Below are 22995 nucleotides of genomic sequence, written 5' to 3'. Positions count from 1 at the left end.
TCTCATTCGGAGCCAGCACTCTCGGCCGAGGGATGCATTCTCCCTCAAGTGGACAACCGGTCTTCTCTATGCATTCCCTCCACTTCCTCTTCTGTCGAAGACTCTCGTGAAGCTACGCCAGGACGGGGGAACCATGATCCTGATAGCACCTTACTGGCCACGCCAAGTATGGTTTCCAATACTCCAGGATCTCTCCATCCGCAGGCACATTCCTCTGGGACAGGACCCGCATCTGCTCACTCAAAACGACGGATGCCTCCTCCATCCCAACCTCCAAGCCTTGTCCCTGACGGCATGGATGTTGAAAGGTTAGTCCTTCAGCCTTTCAACCTTTCAGATTCCGTTTCTCGGGTCCTGATAGCTTCACGAAAGCCTTCCACAAGAAAGTCTTACTCATACAAATGGAAAAGGTACACATCATGGTGCACTTCTCAGTCCCTTGATCCCCTTTCCTGTCCAATCTCCAAATTCTTGGACTATTTATGGCATCTCTCTGAATCAGGTCTTAAAACCTCTTCTATCAGAATGCATGTCAGTGCGGTAGCCGCCTTCCATAAAGGTGTACAGGGTGTCCCTATTTCAGTACAACCCCTAGTAACACGTTTTCTTAAAGGCTTGCTCCATCTGAAGCCACCCTTACGTCCTCCGGCCCCATCTTGGGACCTTAACCTGGTTCTTGGTCGTCTAATGAAACCTCCTTTCGAACCTCTGCACTCCTGTGAGTTAAAGTATCTCACATGGAAAGTGTTATTCCTTTTGGCTATCACTTCAGCTCGCAGGGTTAGTGAATTACAGGCCCTAGTTACCTATCCGCCTTACACTAAGCTCCTGCAGGACCGGGCGGTACTTCGCACTCACCCTAAATTTTTACCTAAGGTAGTTTCTGAGTTTCATATTAATCAATCCATCATACTACCTATCTTTTTTCCCAGGCCCCACTCCAACTCCGGGGAACAGACTCTGCATACCCTAGACTGCAAACGAGCTCTAGCTTTTTATCTAGACCGTACAGTTGCTCACAGGAAGAGCACTCAATTATTTGTCTCTTTTCATCCTAACAAGTTAGGACATCCTGTGGGTAAGCAGGCTCTTTCCTCCTGGTTGGCGGACTGCATTTCTTTTTGCTATCAGCAAGCTGGCATTCCCTTTCAAGACCGTGTGAAAGCACACTCTGTGAGGGCCATGGCGACGTCAGTGGCACACCTTCGATCGGTGCCGCTTCCTGACATCTGCAGGGCTGCAACCTGGAGTTCTCTCCATACCTTTGCAGCCCACTATTGTTTGGACAAAGCTGGAAGACAGGACTTCATCTTCGGCCAATCTGTCTTGCGTAACCTTTTTCCAACGTGATGTACCAACACACTTCCACCTTCCCGGTAGGGTGCGGATGCCCTTTACCAAATTCCACCCCAGTTGTAGTGCCTGTTGCACGTCATTGGGTGCATTTGGTGCAAGTCAGGACATCCTCAGCTCGGTACTCACCCATTTGTGAGGACAACCATCCTGCTTGTCCTGTGAGAAAGCAAATGTTGCTTACCTGATGTAACAGGTGTTCTCACAGGACAGTAGGATGTTAGTCCTCACGAAACCCGCCCGCCACCCCGCGGTGTTGGGTTTGTTTTGTTTTTACTTTCTAGGCACTGCCTGTAGCTTTGTAAATCAGACTGAAGGGAGACCCCTGCTGGCTGCAGGGTCAGTGCCTTGCTGGGCATGCCCAGTAGGGGCCAGTCAAAGTTCTGTTTAAACTTTGACAGAAGTTTTCCGTGGTGGGCTCCATCCTCGATGTCACCCATTTGTGAGGACTAACATCCTGCTGTCCTGTGAGAACACCTGTTACATCAGGTAAGCAACATTTGCTATGTCAGATCAGTCAATATTACATAAGAACATAAGAAATTGCCATGCTGGGTCAGACCAAGGGTCCATCAAGCCCAGCATCCTGTTTCCAACAGAGGCCAAACCAGGCCACAAGAACCTGGCAATTACCCAAAAACCAAGAAGATCCCATGCTACTGATGCAATTAGTAGCAGTGGCTATTCCCTAAGTAAACTTGAATAATAGCCGTTAATGGACTTCTCTTCCAAGAACTTATCCAAACCTTTTTTGAACCCAGCTACACTAACTGCACTAACCACATCCTCTGGCAACAAATTCCAGAGCTTTATTGTGCATTGAGGAAAAAGAATTTTTTCCAATTAATCTTAAATGTGTTACTTGCTAACTTCATGGAATGCCCCCTAGTCCTTCTATTATTCGAAAGTGTAAATAACCGAGTCACATCTACTCATTAAGACCTCTTATGATCTTAAAGACCTCTATCATATCCCCCGTCAGCCGTCTCTCCTCCAAGCTGAACAGCCCTAACCTGCTCCATCTTGGTTATTACTTGGAGCTTTGTTCTCCCATCTTGTTCACCCATCTGTGATGCCTTTATGATCTCTCCCTGCCCTTTGCCTGTCAGAAGGAAGGTGGTTATAGAGACCCTGATGTCTCCAGCGACCATAGGCAGTGGTGCTAGCCCTGCCTCCAGAAACAGGATGGCATCATTATTTTATTTATTTCTCATTCCCAAAAAAACCAGGCTCTTTCTGACCTATTCTGGATCTCAAGGTGTTGAACCACCAACCTCTGAGTCTCATTTTCGGATGGAAATGCTTCACTCTGCTCTCAGCAGTCTTTCAGAAGTTTATTTCCATAGCTCAGGAGGATCAGAAGTATTTCCATTTCTGTGTACTCCAGGAGCATTTTTAGTTCAGGCACTTCCTTTTGGATTGGCCATGGCTCTGCAGGTCTTCACCAAAGTCAAATGATGGTAGTGACGTCCCTGAGATGATATGGTATCAGAATTTATCCTTATCCGAACGATTGGTTGATAAGGGCAGATTATTATCAAGATGATATGCAAACATCCCACAGAGTGATCCAAGTTTAGGAAAGCTTAGGTTGGGTGATCGATTTTGCAATCTGATGCCCTCTTAATTGCTAGTATATCTGGAGGCTTGCTTTGATACAGAGGTGGGCCATATCTTTCTGACAATGGAAAAGGTGAACAAACTGATTTTTCAAAATGCACAATTTCCTTGCTCTTCAGGACCCAAAAGCTACCTTCAGCTTTTGGGCTTTGACGGTTGCTGTGGATGTGGTTTGCTGGGCCAGGGTTCATATGAGACCCCTCTCATGGTCTCTGCAGTCTCATTGGTCACCCCAATCCTAAAATTATGGGATCTACCTGTCATTACCAGGGGGGATATGATAGAGATCTTTAAAATCATGAGGTCTAGAATTGGTAAATGTAAATCTGTTATTTATTCTTTCGGATAATAGAAGGACTAGGGGGCACTCCATGAAGTTAGCATGTAGCACATTTAAAACTAATCAGAGAAAACATTTTTTTCACTCAACGCTCAATTAAACTCTGGAATTTATGCCAGAGGATGTGGTTAGTGCAGTTAGTGTAGCTGGGTTTAAAAAAGCTTTGGATAAGTTCTTGGAGGAAAAGTCCATTATCTGCTACTAATCAAGTTGACTTAGAAAATAGCCTCAGTAGCGTGGGATATATTTAGTTTTTGGATACTTGCCAGGTACTTGTAGCCTGGATTGGCCACTGTTGGAAAGAGGATGCTGGGCTTGATGGACCCTTGGTCTGACCCAGTATGGCAATTTCTTATGTTCTATGTGTTGAGAGAAGGTTTCCAGTGATGGACGGTTCCTGAGAATCTATTGAGGGTTGTCAGTTTGTTGGTGCTGTCTTGGATTCTGGTCACAATTGATGCGAGCCTGTCTGATTGGGGGGTTCATTGCCTGGACCAGGTGGCCCATGGGATTTGATCTCCCAAGGAATCAGCTTGGTCCAGGCTAGCCCTGATGCATTTTGTGCCATTGATTTGAGGAAAAGCAGTCTGGATCGTCAAACAATTCAACAGTGATGGCATATGTGAACAGACAGGGCAGGATCAAGTATCAGGGAGACTCAGAAGAGACGAACATTCTCTTCCCCTGGACAGGAGAAACTCTGCAGTTATTGTCAGTGGCACACATTGCAGGGCAGGACAACATACAAGCAGACTTTCTAAGCAGAAATTGTCTCAATCCCAAGGAGTGGGAGCTCAGTCAGGATTCCTTTCAACATAATTACTTGGATGGGGAGAACCTCACATGAATTTAATGGCAACTCGCAAGAATACCAAACTCCTTTGTTTTTCTGTCGTTAGAGAGAGTTTGGTTCCTAGGCAATAGACGCCATGGTTCAGCCTTGGCCACAAGGGGAGCTTCCAAATGTGTTTCTTCCCTGGCCTCTAGTAGGTGGTATTCTATGACAGAGGCAGAGAGCTTTGTGTTGGCTCAGAGACCTTGGTACACAGATCTGAAAAAGCTTCAAGATTACCTTCCTCTGCGGCTTCCATTTCCAGGCCCAGTTGTCATGGATGATGCTCTTCCCTTTTTATCTTATGGCTTGACTCTTGAAAGGGTACTCTTCAATTATTTCCACTCTTTTGAAGGCTTGTAAGAATTCTAATTCTTTGGCTTACATTTGAGTCTTGTGCATCTTTGAGGAGTTCTGTAAGGATCGATTGTTAGTATCCTGGCAATCTGATGTTCATAGCATCTTGGCCTTTCATCAGTAGGGTATGGATAAAGGCCTGTCTTTAGGTTCCTGTTATAAGGAAGGGGATTTACAGGGTATTGATAGTGGTTCACTCTAACGTGACCTTTTTTTTTTTGTTTTTTTTTTGAGGAGTTAAGCTATGGCCTCTGTATTGGCCCTTGGTTCTGTAAAGCTTACTCTATGCTTATGGCCAGGGACACAAGAACACTTAGACTCAGTAAAAAGTATAATGTATTTTTATTAGTCAATATAAGTGTTCTCGGGAGATGCTGGGTACTGGGTGCCCTTAGTCTTACAATCTGACCAGCATCTCCCTGTATACAGGAAGTGATCCTTCTTTTATAGGTAACATTCAAATACAGGAAAAGGATAGAAGGTTCTAGAGACTTGCATGACTGCCTAAAGAATCATTTACATAAGTTGTGATGTCAAATGCATGATTAAATCATCCCTAACTATCCCTGATTGGCTTCCCAGGATGTGTAGCCCATTTCCCATGGCTCTCTTTGTTCTGTTAAACTCTTACTGGTCAAGACAATCAACACGTCTGTAACTGTGTGGATTACAAACTCCTGAGAATGGTGCCTGAAGCTCCCCTGTGGTTTCTTCTTTGTGACTATGAATAGACATCACCTGTCTGGTGCCAGCTTGCCTCCACAGATATCCAGGGACATTCTGTAAATCACTCAGAGTCCATTCAGCCCAGGCAGGCCAAAGACACGCAGAGGGTTCTGGGGATTTCCTTCTCCATGTTGGTTTTGTGTTGAGGCATACTTCTCAGTTCCTCAGTGGGATCTCAGTTTGGTTCTGAAGGTCTTAGTGGCTCTTCCTTAGAACCACTGAAGCACATTACCTTAAGGGATCTCACCCTCAAGGTGGTTTTCCTAGTGGTTATTTTTTTTGCATGGCATGTTTCTGAAATTCAAGCTCTGCTTGTAGAGATCCTTTTCTGGTTATTGGCTCTGATTTTGTTTCTTTTCATTCGCTGCCCTCCTTGCCAAAGAGCTTGTTGATGTTTCATCTGTATTAGTCTGTTGTTTTTCAAGCCTTTCGAAGTCTGAATGTCAGGGTGAAAACAAGTCTTTGCGATTTTTGCATGTGCACTGAGTAATCCTCCAGTATATTGAGGTGTCTGATTCTTTCCACAGAACTGACAGTTTGTTTATACTTTTTGGGGGGTCCATGTAAGGATGAAGCAGTCTCCAAGGACCTAATTGCACAGTGGATTAGAGAAACATTAGCTTTTGTGTATTTGCTTAATGGGCACAGAGCTCCTGAGATAATTTGGGCTAATTCAACAAGATCTTCCATGCCATGAATGAGGATAGCACTTGCACAAAGGCAATCTCCCACCTAGAGGAGAGAGAGTTCTGCTCTAGCTGAGGCCTGCACAGATGGTGTAGGCTTCCTTGGCACAGTCGACTCCAGCGGGGATTCCTCATGCTTCGTAGGCACACTTTTCTGCACCTCAGCTGATGCCCTACTTGTGCCATGCTTAGTCTCTGACCTATAACAGATCTGGGAACTGGCACCTTCCTTGACTTGCTGGATAAGATGTTAGAGCAGAGCTTTCCAAACTTTTCATGTTGGTGACACACGTTTTAGACAAACATAATTTCGGGACACAGTAATTAGTCTACAAGCAAACCGGAGGTTAAAGGTTAAATGAACGAAATGTATTTCGACAATTTATGTATGTTTCCTTAAATATATACATAATAAAATGTTTCATGACACAACCTATCTTGTGAAAACTTTTCATTTATATTAAAAATATATAATATTCCAAGATTAATGTTATTGTTATAATTTATGAGTAAATAATAAAACAAAGTTATTGTGTTATTCAATTTACCTCTTTAATGAGATATATGAGCTTGATGGGATGAACACAGCTTTTGAATATTTGGTGTTAATAAAAAAGTCCAAAGGGTCTTCTGCATAATTTTAAAAAGCTGGCCAGTTTCACACTATAAAATTATTTGATAGCCTCATTCAACTAATTCTATATGGCTGTGAGAGTGAAGTCTGGAATTTATAGGAAGGGACAGAATGTCAATATAAATCCTGCACCTCCAGTTCTGTAACTCTGTGCATCCACTGATATTCCCCCAAACAATGGAGCTTGGATGTTTCCCTTACAGCTCATCATACTAAAAGATATTTTCAAATGCTGGTGTCACCTCACAGTAACAGCAGAACAAACACCTTCCACTGCCAGGCACATTGTGAACTAAAATAAAACCTCGCAAAAAAGACACTCAAAATCTATACTGCAATCCCATTGTAACATAACAGTAATAACACCAAGGACTCAAACAACAATAACCCTACCTGTGAAAAAGCATGGGTAAATATTACACTGGGTCCTAGAATACCAATACACCACCTATTGAGGAAACAAAACAAACCCGATTGCTATAGATCCATATGCTAGCAGAATCTCTCATCATGGTCACACACACAGAGCAGAGACAGACCCTCACCAAATACAGAATACAAAATAAAGGAGCACAAATTAGACAAAAACTGAAATGGAAACTCCAAGAAGCCAGACTCTGTGTATTAACAATGGAAAAACAGAACCACCATTCCTCATAAATCAAACAAAATCAAGAAAAATAAAGCATCAGTTATAATAGAAAAACCATACTAATAAAAGAATATTTTAAAACTACTGATAAATAGAATTTCTATTAATTAAAATCATATACATTTTTTACAATTTCCCAGAGGTTATCCTCTCTCACACAGACTCACATGTCCATTCTCTCTCACACATACACTGTCACATACATACACATTCATGCTCTTATACCCACCATAACCTCTCGCTCTCACAGACACTTACACACTCTCAGGCTCTAAGACACTCTCTCCCCCTCCACACACACCCCACACACAAACTCTTACTCCCCTAGATTTTCTCATACACACTCTCTCTGGCTCCCTCACATACACACAAACACACACCCAGGCAAGTTCCCAATCATTCTCACACAAACACATACACCCAGGCAAGCTCCCAGTCATTCTCACACACTAAAACTGACCCCCAGGCAGGCTCCCATTCATTTTCACACCACTCCCTCACCATCTCCCAGGCAGGCACCCATCCATTCACACACATGCACCCATTCATACACATGCACACACTAAAGGCAGACCCCCTCTCTTTCTTTTGCCAGCAACCTCGGAGCCTCTCTCATTCCTCTGCTGCCACTGATGCCGCATGGCTATTGGGGAGGCGCTGATTGCTGCTATTGGCACTGAAGCCCATTCTGCTGCCTCCTCTGTGCAGGCCCTGTGGGTTTCCAGTTCCTCCATGTTGATCTCGTACATTGTGAGATCCACATAGAGAAAGTGCTACTCTTGACATTAACAAAGATTACATGTGCCAATCAGTAAAAAGTAATTTATTTCTTTTTTTTTTTTACCCTTGCTGTCTGATCTTAGTTTTCTAATTGGTTGGTCCCAGGCTTTTTTGTTCCACCTCCCCTTTCTTATTTTTTTGCCAATTCATTTCATATTGTCTTTTTTTCTATTTCTTTTCTCTCCATCTATCTTCTTCCCTCAAACATACAGTCAGGTTCTCATTCTCACATGCTTTCTCTCTCTCTCACACACACACACACAGGCTCTCTCTCTCATACAATCATTCATACACAGTCTCTCTCTTGCACATGCTGTCTGACTCTCACACACCCAGGCTCTCTCTCACTCCCACATGCTGTCTTGCTCATGCACAGGCTCTCACTGTCACATGCTGTCTCTCTCTCACACACACACACAGGCTCTCACATGCTGTCTCTGCAAACATTGAGATCCTCACTCCCACACCCAATCTCTCAACTCACACAGGCACCCAATCTCTCAACTCATCTCATACACGCACACAATCTCTCAATTCAGCTCATACAGGCACCCAATCTCTCAACTCAGCTCAGCTCATACAGGCACCCAATCTCTCAACTCAGCTAATACATGCACTCTACGGGCCCTCAGCCTCTCTCTTACCTCTGGGCCTCCTCTTCACGGGTCGCTGCAGGATCGGCTCTGCAGCGGCCCTGATCTTCTCGGGCCGATCCGATCCGCGGTGGGGGCCCTGCTATCGGGCCTCTTCTCGCCTGCTGCAACAACGCGGCTCCTCTTCTGCACGCAGCTGCTTCATCTCCTTCCTGCCCGTGCGGCTCCGGCAACATTTTTCTTCCGGGGCCGCGTGGGCAGGAAGGAGGCGGAGCACCTGCACGTTCAGACGTGCCCTTTTTCTTCGGGCCGTGGTGACGTGAACTCACCACGGCCTTACCGATCATCCGGCTGTGTGTCTGCGGCACACAGCACAACGATTCTTCGCTGCTCAGCCGCCAGTGGGATGAGCTCCACCGGCGGCCGCATTGGCTCCCACTTGCCGGTGTGTCACGTGCACCGGGCTTGCGCAACACACCGGCACACCTCAGGCGACACACCAAAGTGTCGCGACACACACTTTGGAAAGCTCTGTGTTGGAGGCATACCATTTCAACTTTCTACAGCAGAAGTCCATCAAAGCCTCACTCCAGGAATGGCTTCACTGCTCTACATCTTTGCGCCATCGAGCCACGATGCTATACAGAGGTGCAAACCACATGGCCTTCATTTTCTAGGTGCAGGGCTACTGCACCCATAGGGACATGCTACCACAACTGTAGCAGCTGAAGGCATCATTATTTGGGTCCAGACAAAATAGGGAGGAACAGGGTCTGTAAGCTGTTCTTCAGGGATTATCTTTCCATCCATCCTTTGTATATATTTCTGAGCCCACTTAAAGAATTCATCCTCCCTCTGAGCCAGCCTAAAGTTCCTCTGATCACCCCCAGTTTCCCACTCCAAAGGGTCGGGTAAGATGTTCTGGGTGGGTGGCTGTTCTCCCTCTGACTCTGAACCCTCCTCCCCGGCTGCCTCTAAATTAGCAGTGTAGGTGTATTTATCCTATCAGTGTTGCCTCTGGGATTTAGGTGACTTAGCGTCTTGATGAAACAGATCAGGGTCATCCAATGGAAAGATTTCTGGAAACTCCAATTCTTCATGGTTGTGGCTGGCCGAACCTGTTGTAAGCTGGTTCTAGATACACTTGAAGTTTGGACAGTCCTGTCCAATGATCCTGGGGTAGGGTAGCCAAGAGAATACTCCCATCTCATACCCGACATGTTGGATATTGTTGATGGTCCCTGTAAATGCATGTCGTAGTCAATTTGGACTTACTTCATCAGATCTCTGTGAACGAGAGTTTTCACACTCTTGAGTCCATTAATGCTTATGTTGGAACGCCATCTAGCCCTGACCAAGATCACGAAAGTAGAAACTCCCTGGCTGGATACACCGATGAAGTTACAAAGGTTGTGGTCACAGCATTAATGTCCATCAACTCCTTTCTCCTGCATGGACTGTCTCGGGCAAAATGACCCCTTTTTCAACAGTTGAAACAGGGTAGCCCAGCTGAGGTTTTCACTTGAGTTGTAAAGTCCAGCCGCACCTGCACTACTGGTTGTCAGGGCCTCTGGTTCATAGAACTCTGTTGCCCTGTCCCTGGGTTGGGTGCTTTCTCCAGGAACCATGATACTTCAGGCATGGTCTGATCCTGGTAATAGGCCTCTGCCACTTTCAGGACCTTTTCCAGCATAAGGTTTGGGTGTCGGCAGACCCACTGTCACATCGCCCATTCTAGGCTGCCTGGAACTATGTCTGTGGGCTCTTTTCTGTGCTTCCCACTTAGGCAAGATATGCCACTGCCATCACCATATGTGGTAACTCAAGCAGTAGTGACTTGGGATCAGCCAGAATAAAAGGAGGCAGACTCTGGCTGTTCCTTAAGTTCAGTTTATTTATAGTCTAACAGAGAGAAGTGCAAAGCAAACAAATCAGGCAGCTCACCTTGAAGTTCAGGTCTCTCACAATTATCAAAAGGGCTGTACAAGCAAAACAGCCAATGTAGGCAGTTCACCTTGACTTCAGGAAAGACCCAGTCTTAAACATAGCAGGTTTTAACATAATGTTACTCTCAAACCTTTAATCTTTGTCTGTTCCCTGGGGCCCGCTTAACCTTCTAGGCCCTAAGGTTTTATGCTCTGGCAAAGCACTCCTACCTTCACCCAGGATTCCCTGTGAGTCTCAACTGTAAGGAGGACTGGGCGAGACATCTGTACCTGGTCCTTTAAGATAGTCTGAAGGAGTTTTCTGTACTCATGGATGGATGTTGTGTAAACTTTCAAATCAGAAGTTTCACAGAAAGTACTATTTTGGTTTGCAAAGCTGAAATCTGCCCACTTGTTTATAGCAGTTTCTTGTGTGGGAAGAAATGTTATATTACCTAGTGTGTAGACTCAGAACCAGTGAGTTTATGCTCCCCTCCCAGCAGATGGAGACAGAGCAAGCTGACTTCATAGTATATATAACCCTGCAGTGACCCCAGCCTTCCAGTATTCTCCATCTCCAGCAGATGGTGGACGAGCATCTCCTTATGGGGATTGCTTTGAGCTTTTTGAAAGAAGAAGTTTGTGGTGATACCTAAAGGTCCCTTCCCCAGTTGAGAATTCCTGAGGCGATTTCCGTGGTCCCTCAGAGGTGTGCCTTGGTCCAGTAGCTGGGGTTTCCGGCGTGGATTTAGATGCAAGTTCAGCTAACAGGCAGCGGGTACATTAGGCCGAGCGAGGCGATGGTGGCAGATGCCCTCTCCCCCCACAACCGGAGACTGCCTCTGTACTCAATGCTGAGCTCAGGTAAGGTTTAAAAAAAAAAAAAAGAGGAGAAAGTTGTCCCTGAATTGGAGACAGAGGACTTCCTCTGGTCTCTGTTCTCGGCCTGCCATGCTGACGTTCGTTCCCGCTCCTGTTTGGGAACTGAGCAGATTGGTAAGTTGAGCAGCTGCCACTTGGTTAGGCCCCGCACTTAAGCTTTTTCTTGCATGCTGTGTGGTAGGTTGCGGCAGCCATTTTTTGTGCTCTTGTGCGTTTTCTGTTTCCCTCTGTAGGCCGTTGGTGTGCGCGCTGTGTTGGCTCTGTACACTGTTGTGCGCTCAGTTTTTGGGTGCATTTTTTATGTGCTTAACGGCGCACAGATTTTGCATGCACCTTGCCGGGCTTTCTTCTAGATGCTTATATTTTGGGCACATTTCATTTTTGAACGCAAGCCTTTCTGACACACGTTTATCGCAGCGATGGTGCTGGTAAGCAAAAATCCTAAACGTCTTCCTATTTATATTGCCAGTCATATTAGGTCTTCTCAGCCTGACCTGACTTCTAACCTGTGTCAGCACTGCCCAGAAACTCAGGGAGAGTTGTCTTCCTCAGATTTTGCTAAGCCTGGTTCTTCCCATTCTGATGATGGATTGATCACAGCCTTCACTGAGGGGACACTAGATCTTGGTTCTCCCTTGACTGGCTCCTCCACTGGCGAAGGTAGTTCTGTGGGACAATCTCCAGTTCATTCTGGGCTTGGTCTGGACCAGGCTGCTTTTTCTTGGGTGGAAATTTTTTCAAGGCTTACAAGCCTTTCTTCAAGTACAGTCCTCCGCTTCCCCCATTTTTGTCTGGTCGGACCCTCAGCCGGTGGCTCCTCCCTCTTCCAGTCCGAAGTTTAAGTGCCAGGGCTCGCCCTCTGCTCCCTGTGGGTGTTCCCGACAGGAATCTGGATGGCACTGAAGATGAGGTTGATCCTGATTCCCTGGAAGATGAGGAAATTCCTCCAGAGCTGGAACTGTATCGAACCATGTTGTGGTTCTTTCATAGAGATGAACTGCTGGCCCTGATTTCCCAGACCTTGAAAGAGCTGGGTGTTCCTGATTCAGATGCTATGTCAGAGCCGAGGAAGAATCCCATTTTGGTTTCCTTACGTAAAGCCTCTTGTTTTTTTCCCGGTGATGGATGCCATCCAGGAATTGATTGATCTGGAATGGGATACTGCAGAGGCAAATTTTAAAGGGGGTCGGACATTAGAAGGCTTGTACTCCTTGGATCCAGCTGTGAGAGAGCGTTTGCATTTTCCCAAAGTGGATGCTGTAGTATGTGCCATGTCTAAGTGGACAACTATCTCCGTAGAGGGAGGAGTGGCCTTGAAGGATGTATATGATAGAAGATTGAGGCTATTCTTAAGCAAGCCTTTGAGGCAGTGGCGATGAATTTACAGATTGCCTCCTATTGCGCCCTAGTGACAAGGTATTGTCTGCTTCTGTCCCTGGAGGTTGATGAGTCTGGAGGGAATTCCAGAGTGGTTGTGGATCCTGCTGCCGATTTGGTCTGGACCTTGGCCAGATGAGTGGCTTCGGTGATAGCGGCCAGGCATCAACTCTGGTTGTGAAATTGGTCAGCTGACAACAGCTTCCAAAGCCAGACTTACCAAGATGCCCTCTAAAGGCTCGCTCTTGTTAGGGGGCAAGTTGGATAAACTGGCCAGTAAGTGGGGTGAGTCTCCGGTGCCTCAGTTGCCAAAGGATAATCAACAGTTACAATGCCCATTTGGTATGAAGGGTCATTTCCGGGGTTCCAGGCGTTTTCAGTGGGCTTGGCCTTTTGGTAGGTCTCAGGCCTTTCGTCCCAAACAGCCCAAGAGAGGAGCGGGCTCAGGTGGTGGACCTTCCCGAGCTTCCCAATGAAGGTTTGCCGATCCATCTTCCAGAACAGGAAATAGGGGGACGTCTCTCTCTTTTATCGGAGGTGGGTCAAGATCACGATTGACCAGTGGGTCCTGGTGGTGATACATGAAGAGTATAGTATGCACTGGATTTTCACAGTATTACTCAGGACGTGTTTATGGTGTCCCCTTGCCACTCCATGCAGAAGAAGCATGTAGGGGAGTTCACACTTCAAAGGCTTCTCAGGGCTGTAGTTCTGGTGCCCACGTCTCAAGAAAATATGGGGCAATATTCCATTTATTTTGTTTTGCCCAAGAAGGAGGGCTCCTTTCGTCCCATCTTAGATCTCAAGAGGGTCAACCATCACTTGAAGGTGACTCATTTTCAAATGGAAAGCTTACGCTCTGTAATAATAGCGGTACAGTCAGGGGAATTTCTGACCTCCTTGGATCTGTCAGAGGCTGTTGGGGCATCATTCAGTTTCGTGTGCTTTTCTTTGGTCTAACCACCGCTCCCAAACATTTTCCAAGGTTATGGTGGTTGTAGTGGTAGCCTTGCGAAGAGAAGGGATCCTGGTGCACCCATATTTGGACAACTGGTTGATTCGAGCCAGGTCTCAGGAAAAGAGCCGCCTGATGATGCACAAGGTGATCTCCTTATTGCGGGAGCTCAGTTGGGTGGTGAAACTGAACAAGAGCAATCTTCAGCCATCCCATTCGGAGTGTCTGGGGGTCCAATTTGACTCTGAGCAGGACAAAGTTTTCCTACCGGAAGTTTGGATCCAGAGATTGATCTCTCAAGTGCAACATTTGGTGGACACTGTGCGCCTGCCTGTGTGGTCCTACCTACAGGTACTTGGCTTGATGGCAGCATCCCTGAAAGTGGTGCCGTGGGTGAGGGCACATATGTGTTCTCCTCAGCACTCTCTGCTGTCTCGTTGGAACCCACAGGACTTTGCGGTTCAGCTCCACTTTCTGATGGAAATCTGCCTCTGCCTCTGCCTCCAGGGGTGTTGCAGGATGATCATTTGAGAAAGGGAGTTCCCTTGTCGTTTCCAACCTGGTTGGTACTTACGGCAGATGCAAGTCTCTGGAGTTGATGGCCCAAGAGCGTTGGAGTGCCAAAGAGTCCCGCTGGAACATCAATTGCCTGGAAGCCCGGACAGCATGGCTGGCATACTTGCAGTTCAACCATAGGCGACAGGATCTAGCGGTTTGTGTGATGTCAGATAACGCGACAATGGTAGCCTACATCAATCGACAAAGAGGAATCAAGAGCCAACCAGTGTTGCAGGAAATAGACCAGCTTATGGTATGGGTGGAAGTTCATCTGCAGATGATCTCGGCCTCTCACATTGCAGGAAAAGACAACGTGGAAGCGGACTTTCTAAGCAGGGAGAGTCTGGACCCAGGGGAGAGGGTGTTGTCAGCCGAGGCGTTTCAGCTGATTGTGGATCTCTGGGACCTTCTGTTCCTAGACCTGTTGGCAACTTCTCGCAATGCGAAGGTTCCTTGATTCTACAGTCGCAGGAGAGATCCATGGTCCCTGGGAATAGACGCTCTCATTCAGGTCTGGCCGGAAAACAGATTGCTTTATGCCTTTCCTCCATGGCTCTTGCCGGACAGGATAATCCTCAAGATCGAAGGTCACAGGGGACTAGTACTCGTAGTGGTGCCAGACTGGACCCGGCATCCATGGTATGCGGATTTGCAAAGACTCCTGGTTCTTTTTTAGGATACGACTCAGTTCTGTCTTACAGTTTGGCCCTTGAGGGGGTTAGTCTACTGAAGCAAGGTTATTCCTCTGTGGTGATTGCCACCTTACTCCGTGCTCACAAGTTCTCCTCTTTCATGGCTTAAGTGTGGGTTTGGAGAGTTCTTGAGGCCTGATGTGAGCAGCGTGGTGTTCTTCCTCATCCAATTAAGATCCAACTCATTCTGGATGTTTTGCAGGATGTGGAATAAAGGATTGGCCCTTAAGAGCCGCAGCCTGCACCTTCGAGGAATTATCTATTTCAGGGGCCAGGTGAATGATGGTTCATTGTTGTCTCACCCTGATGTGATTCATTTTTTGAAGGGAGTGAAGCATCTTAAGCCTCCCTTGAGGTTGCCAGTTCCCTTGTAGAGTCTTAACTTGGTGCTGGATTTTTTTGGCGGGCCCTACGTCCTGACTGCTGCGTAACCTTTCCTCACAGTTGTTGACCTTGGACTGTGTTCCTGGTGACTATATGTTCAGCACGTTGAATTTCTAAGCTGCAGGCCTTGTCTTGCTGGGAGCCGTTCTTTCGGGTGACTCCGGGGGTATTACAACTGTGTATTGTTCCATCCTTCTTGCCCAAGGTAATCTTGGACTTTTGTTTAAATCAGTCCATCACCTTGCCATCCCTGGATAAGGTCAGGGATGCAGAGGAGTATCTCCTCTTGCACTCCTTGGATGTCAAGAGACTTGTGCGGTATCTGGCAGTTTCTGAACCTTTTCGAAAGACGGATTGCCTGTTTGTTCTCCATGGTGGGAATAAGCAGGGCACCCCAGCTTTGCGGGCTACCATAGCTCACTGGATTATGGAGGTAGTTATGGCCGTGTATGTGGATGCTGAAAAGCCATTGCCTACTCAGGTTAGGGTTCATTCTACTAGGGCTCAGGCAGCGTCATGGCGGAGGTTAGTTTGTTGTCTCCCGTTGATATCTGCCGAGCTGCGACGTGGTCCTCCTCTCACAGTTTTTCCAGGTTTTGTCTGGATGTGCAGGCCCAGGAGGATGCAGCCTTTGCACGTGTGGTGTTGGCTGGACCACAGGCAGCCTCCTACTCTGTTCGGGAGTAGCTTTGGTACATCCCACTGGTCCTGAGTCCATCTGTCTACACACTAGGAAATGGAGAAATCACTTACCTGATAATTTTGTTTTCCTTAGCGTAGACACATACACTCAGCTTCCCATCCTTGGCTGCCAAATGAGTGTGTCGATAGTCCTGAGAGGCTCTAGGTCCCAAGGGATTACTGGTAAGTGTTCATCCTATCCCTAGCTTGGGGTACATAGAATCTTATTTGAGTTCATTGTTTATAGTTGGTTGAGTACAGTTCTGGTTATCTGTTTTTAATCATGTTTTTAATTAAGATTTTTGCTAGTCTGTCCATATTTGCTTTAGAAGAGAATACTGGCAGACTGGGGTCAATGCCAGCAGATGGAGATGGAGCTGTGACATCAGCTTGCTCCGTCTCCATCTGCTGGCAGGGGAGCATAAACCCACTGGTCCTGAGTCCATCTGTCTACACTTAGGAAAATGAAATTATCAGGTAAGTAATTTCTCCATTAGCTACAGCTAGAAACAAGTCTTGTTTTTGTGGGATTTTTAAATCTTTTAATGCATTGTCAGGTTCCCAGTAGATAAGCTTCATGTGATGAATTCATTTTTGCGGGGATGACAAATATGCTCGTTTGAGGTTTTTGTTTCATGATGTTCCCTAAATAAGTAGACTTGTCATGCTGGGTTGGACCAGTAGTCCAATGAGCTCAGCATCCCATGTCAGTGGCCAGTGCCACCCTACTCCTTTCCAAGAGATAGTGAGTATACGTTTCCTGTGATGACTTCTATTTCTGACATGTCAGTTTTTAGGCTTAAGCAGCAGCAGCAGGGTGAAAATGACTGAAGCTCAATGGAGATAAAATAAAGCAACGGAGCGTAAGAAGTCTCCCGCACATTGAGCAGGAAAAAGCAGTTCTGTAAAAGATTTTAGGGACTCTTGCTGCTGGTTTCTCTCTGGTAACTTTTGTTTTTACTCCTGCCTGATGCAATTGACTGAAACTATTTGCAAATAATAAATCGTTATCATCTTTCTGCCGGGGTTTCACTTTCTCTTCTGCTGAGGCTGAAGTTCAAATTTCGCATGTTAGAGTTGGGTGGTGCACAGGTTTTGACTGCAGTGTTCCTCTTTTCAGGAAAAAGAGATTAAGTTTCTAGCTGCTGAAATAAACGGTCTGAAACAAGTCGGCTCTCTGGACGGCTTTCCCAGCATTGAGGGACTGCGAGAAGAAAACGCCAAGCTGAAGTATCGCTTGAATATTCTTCACAAGGTGAGAAATCCGCGCAAAGCGAAGACAGCCAACGGGTAGCAACATGCGCATTCGTCTCTGGCGCGGCCATTGAGAGAACCAGTTTTCTGGTTTTCCCAAAGGTTTTCTTTCTCTGCTGTGACCTCTGAGGCTTACTTCACTGCTTTTCCTTGTTTCCCCTTGCCTTGTTGGCTCGCATACCGATTCTGAACTCCCACAAGTTTAATCTTTATTTTCATCAGCATATTTCCTCTCTTGTTTGGGGGATGGATAACAGCAGAGAGTTTGCTGCACAGGATGAAGAGAGGCACTTCTAGTTACTGGCATTTCTAGGTTTAATAGATGCAGTTCGAATTGCAAAAGCAGTGCTTTCACAATTGACTTATCTGTCCCAGCACAGAGTCTACAGCATGTTTGTAGAAAAAGCTGCACGACAGAGAATATAATGTTCAATTTAACACTGTATCCCCCTAGAAAGAAACATATACTGTTTAATTCTGTGCATCCTTGCGAAGGGAAATAAGTTTCAATCAAGTTTTTATCAAGTATTTTCCATGTTTGGCCAGTTAGGATTTTTCAGCTTGATACGTGAGGCAGGCAGCAGAGGCAGTCGCAGCTGCTAGAGTTACAAACACATCCTCTATAGAAAGGTTTCAGGTAAGTATTGCGAAACGCATACAAAAGCTGTTGGCTAACAAACGAATGTAAATTTGACAAAGAGCATAATTCTGTTTGTTTTAAAGAGCCCTGGAAAAGAGAGAGCCTTTACAATTCCTGCCTGCATGGTTCTTCATGTGAGGAAATGTGTTCTGGGTATAATTAAAAAATGTACAAGCGGGGGTAGAAGCATGTTGTTATTTTATAAATCTCATTTACAGCTAACACCACCCTCTTTCCCTGTTGTCCATGGATGTGAAAGCCTCTCTGGGAAATTTAACAGTTGGATTTTTTACTCTGCTTTATTGTCCCCCCAGAACTCTTAGTCAGGATCTTACATTTGTTGCTAATTTTTTTTAATGAGTTTATTGGTTCTTTTTAACAAGGTATTGATTATTGGTGACTTCAATATACATTTAGACTGCAAACCAAAAAACATTTTTAAAGAATATCAAGAACTATTAGATGCTCTTCAACTGTATCAATGTATTTCCTCAGCTGCTCACAGGGGCAGGCACATAACTTGGTCACCTGTTAGTCTGAGTCTCTTTTTGGGACTAATATAATTCTTGCTCTTCATATTGATACTGTCTCGTGGTTGGATCATTATCTCATTATATTTACTTTCAGGCTTCCCAATCATTGTAATCAAAAGTTAGAACATACTACTTTAAAAAAAAAAAAACTTGGCATTTCATTGACCTGCTCACTTTTAAAGATGAATGGTTATTGATTAAAGAACAAGTAGATTTCACCTCAGTTGACACAGTCTGCTTCCTTAGACTTTACATTGTTATCAATTAGAGAGAAAATAGCCCCATATAGTATTAAAAAGCAGCGTCGAGTACACTGTAAAGTTCCCTGGTTTAACAGTGATCTCACTTTAAGCAAATCACTTATGAGGAGGGCCAAGAGGAAGTGGAGTCAGTTTCCCTGTGAGTCACTCATCAGACGTACATCAAATCACGTACAGCATATCGAAACCTTTACTATAAACGTATGTAAAACTTGCTACTCTGCCAAGATTCAAACTTCCTTTAATCGTCCCCAAGCTTTATCCAACTTTATCCAAAGTTTAACCAGGAACCAGTTTTCTACTTTTAATTTTCCTCGTCCGCTCAGGGGCCAAGTCCACGCCGGGACCGAGGCTGCCTCTAGGCTGCGCCCGAACTCGTCTCGCTCGGGGGCCAAGCCGCGCCTGAGCCCTTCTCACTCGGGGGCTGAGTCCCTGCCGCGATTCGGCCACCAGACCGAGGCACTCACCTCCGAGGGACCACCGAAGTCAGCTCGGGAACTCAACTGGGGGAGGGACCGAGTGGCATCACCGCAGGAGTGCGGGGCTCACCGTCAAGTAGGCTTCGTCTAAGAATTTAGTCGAGTACAATTTGGAAACACGCTCAGCGAGCGTGAGGTAGCTCCGAACTGCTTTGGAGACGGAAATTACTGAATTGCTGCACTTCCTGCGGGGGTATATGTACCCGTGCTGACGTCAGATCCGTCTCCAACTGCTAGCACGAGCACACTATACCCACTTGTTTTGAGTCCATCTGCATACACTAAGGAAAAGGAGATTATCAGGTAAGTAATCTCTACATTCTCTCCTCAAGTGTTTGCGGATTTTATTATTATAAAACTTGTTGTGTTTTCATCCCATGTGCAAAATGCATGTCAGCCTGTAAAGTACTCTTTCAACGTTGGCTGCCTCTTTCAGTTTAATTTGTCAGCTTCCACTAAGTGGCAAGCTTTTCAGAGGACAGAAAAAGCTGAAGGTGAAGTATTACTCGGTATGCTCAAGAATTCCTCTTGTTCTCTGGACATATCTCCATTTGCAGTTATCTACCAGTTAAGAAGAATTTTTTGACATTACCTCTCTTGCTAATTTTTCTCTTGAAGAGGGTAAGGTTCCATTTGGTTGAAAAAAAGCCACTCAATCTCTAGTTTTAATAAAGGGAAATTTAGATGAATACTCCCCAGTTAACTACCTGCCAATCACCAATCTTGTCACTTTGGGAAAGCTGTTAAAAAAAAAAAATTGTCTATTCTCAGCTGACTGATTTTCCTCCAGAAAATGTCCTGCATCCTTATCTATGCCAGAAATATAGCACAGAGACATTACTGCTGCTGCTGCAAGCGTTGGATCAAGGTTCAACAGTAATTGCTGTCTTCTCTGATGTGTCATCAGCCTTTGACACTTGTCACATTCTATTCTTTTAAAGCAACTGTTGGATCTTTTTATTGGGGGCTTGGTTTATTCAGATCATTCCTTGAATCCAGTGAACAACTGGTGTCTTTCTCTGGGAACACCTCTGGTGTGTTTACAATGCCCTCAGGAGTCCACAGGGTTCTATTTTGTCTTCGGCCCTTTTCAATATTTATCTGAGACCACTTAGTGATTTATTGCATCGTTAGTCCATTATGTTTAGAATTTATGCTGACGATGTACAGCTTTGTTTTCCTCTTAATGGTAATTTGTCCTTCCACTGAACATTGTCACGCATAATTTGTCACTCATTCATGAATGGATGTGTTAGAATCATTTCCTTTTAAATGTTGGTAAGACTGAGGCCATATGCTTTTCACACCCTGATATTTCCTTGGTTGGGCAATCATTAAAACCAATGGGGGTAGATCTTTAAAAAATACGTGATCGGGTACTTTTGTTCGTGCACCAGGCGCGAACAAAAGTACGCTGGATTTTATAAGATACGCGCGTATCTTATAAAATCCGGGGTCGGCACGTGCAAGGGGGTGCACATTTGTGCAACCTGCGCGCGCTGCCTGTTCCCTCCGAGGCTGCTCCGATTTCGGAGCGGCCTCGGAGGGAACTTTCCTTCACCCTCCCCCCACCTTCCCCTCCCTTCCCCTATCTAAACCCCCCCTACCTTTGTCGGCAAAGTTACGCCTGCTGAAAGCAGGCGTAACTTTGTGCGCGCCAGCCGGCAGCCCCGCTCCGTCCTCCGGTCCCGGGGGCTGGTCTGGAGGCCTCGACCACGCCCCCGGGCCGGCACCACGCCCCCGGGCCCACCCATTTCGGGAACGCCCCGGACACGCCCCATCCCGCCCCTTTTCGGAAGCCCCAGGACTTATGCGCGTCCTGGGGCTTTACGCGTGCCGGCGGCCTATGCAAAATAGTCGCGCCGGCGCGCAGGCCTTTTAAAATCCGCCCCTTTCTCTTTTTTGGGTAACTCTATTCAGTTTACAGATACAATAACAAGTACATTTTAAAAGGTGTGCATGTGCACCCATAAACGCACATATTGGGCAAACGAGCAAAAATACGCTCAGTTTTATATTGTGCGAGCAAGCACACGCGTACCATTTAAAATATCCCTTCCGCACGTATGTGTTATAGTGTTTACGTGCATACTCACAAGTGACTGGCTGGGGGAAGAGGGAGAGAGAGTCTCTTTTAAAGGGCCAGTCTGACACACCATATATATTCCACTGAAAAGGGGTACTTTCAACTCAGGGAGTGTTTTGTGGTGGGGTGGAAGTGTCACAAGGGTCTAGAGACCCTTGCACACTAGGCAGACCAGTATTACACTGCCCACCCTCCAAACCACCCTGTGTTGCTAAGGTGGGATAAATATATAGAGAGAGTGTCAGATTGACCCTTTAATAGAGGCTCTCTCTTTCCCTGCCCTCTGGCCCAGAATCTCCAGATTAGCATCTCATTAGGACCAAGAGTAAAGTTACCCGTGTAACTTGGCATGTTGCCATGGTCAGCCTTGCAAAATTCAGGAGTTACGCACATACGTCTTGGCCCCATCCCAGAGCATAAGAAGTTACCATACTGGGTCAAAGCAAGGATCCATCAAGCCCAGCATCCTGTTTCCAACAGTGGCCAATCCAGGTTAAATGTACCTAGCAAGTACCCAAATATTAAGTAGATCCCATGGCTATTACCTAAGTCAGCTTAATTAATAGCAGTTAATGGACTTCTCCAAGAACGTATCCAAACCTTTTTTAAACCCAGCTACACTAACTGCTCTAACCACATCTGGCAACAAATTTGAGAGCTTAATGTGTGTTGAGTGAAAAACAATTTTCTCAGATTTGTTTTAAATATGGTACTCGGTGACCCTTGATGGCAGTTTGGTCCTAGATTCCATTGGGGTATATATCTGGTGGTCCAGATCCCTCATCTCCCACGAGGCAGCATTGCTTCCGCTGACAGCTTTCCATTTGGTGATCCATCTGAGCAGGGAAGTGTTGATTTTTCTGTTCTTCTTTGTACTGAGGCTAGTGACAGCATTAAAGTTTGTTTAAAAAAAAAAGAAAAGAAAAGTGGAAACACAGCAGTGCTGTCTTGTGGGGGAATCACTGTGCTGGCGGTATTCGGTCCAGGGGAGATGCAGAGAGGCTCTAACACTGATGAGTTTCTGGATCAAGATTCAGGGGAGTCGCAGGAATTTTCTGCCGTTTTTGTTTATGCATAAAGCTTATTTAGCGAAATAGCAGACTCTCGGCCCCAGTCTCAGTTCATCAGGGGTTGAAAAGGAAATGCTCATCAAGCCTTTGGTGATTTTTGTTGTTGTTGTTGCTGCCCTCAGCCAGATAATCCTGGTGGGGACAAGGATGAGTCTGAGGATTCCGATGGAACAGCGGCGGAGCCTCCTGGAGCACAGCCAGGGTTGTATTGTTTGGACCCCAGGGAAGGAGCAGAAGAGGTTCCAGTAGCTGAGGGGGATGACCCTTAGATGGTATCATTTTTCGTGAGGGGGAGCCCTGGCCCTTGATTCTGTATGTTCTCAAGGTGCTTGGGATCAAGAGCTCCCAAGAGGAATCCAACCTGGAGGGGGCGGATTCCATATTGGCCGGTTTGAGAGGACCAGAGAAAGCTTTCCCTTTTTCATAAGTCAGTGAAGAAGCTGGTGGTTCAGGAATGGGGCACTCCCGAGCCCTGCTTGAAAGTTGGCAGAGCAATGGCAAAGCTGTATCCGTTACGGGAGGAGACGTTGGAGCTTTCGGCTCTTCTGAAAGTAGATGCCTCGGTGTCGGCAGTAACCAAGAAGACCACCATTCCGGTGGGGGCTCAGCGGCATTGAGAGACGAGCAGGTTCAAAAGTTGGAGGTC

At 46.0% G+C, this 22995-nt stretch overlaps 1 protein-coding gene across 1 annotated transcript in view; it reads left to right on the top strand.

Moving 5' to 3' along the window:
* The window catches only part of RARS (arginyl-tRNA synthetase), a 113158-nt gene that overhangs the window by 29068 nt on the left and 61095 nt on the right, over nt 1-22995 (top strand). The window contains exon 2 of the mRNA XM_029583732.1: nt 17148-17282. Coding sequence (XP_029439592.1) covers nt 17148-17282 — 135 coding nt within the window. The remainder of the gene's footprint in view (nt 1-17147; nt 17283-22995) is intronic.

The sequence above is a fragment of the Rhinatrema bivittatum genome, chromosome 18 (assembly GCF_901001135.1).
Source record: "Rhinatrema bivittatum chromosome 18, aRhiBiv1.1, whole genome shotgun sequence".
NCBI lineage: Eukaryota > Metazoa > Chordata > Amphibia > Gymnophiona > Rhinatrematidae > Rhinatrema > Rhinatrema bivittatum.
Note: the sequence above shows the minus strand (reverse complement) of the source record. Positions and strands in the feature narration are given on the sequence as shown.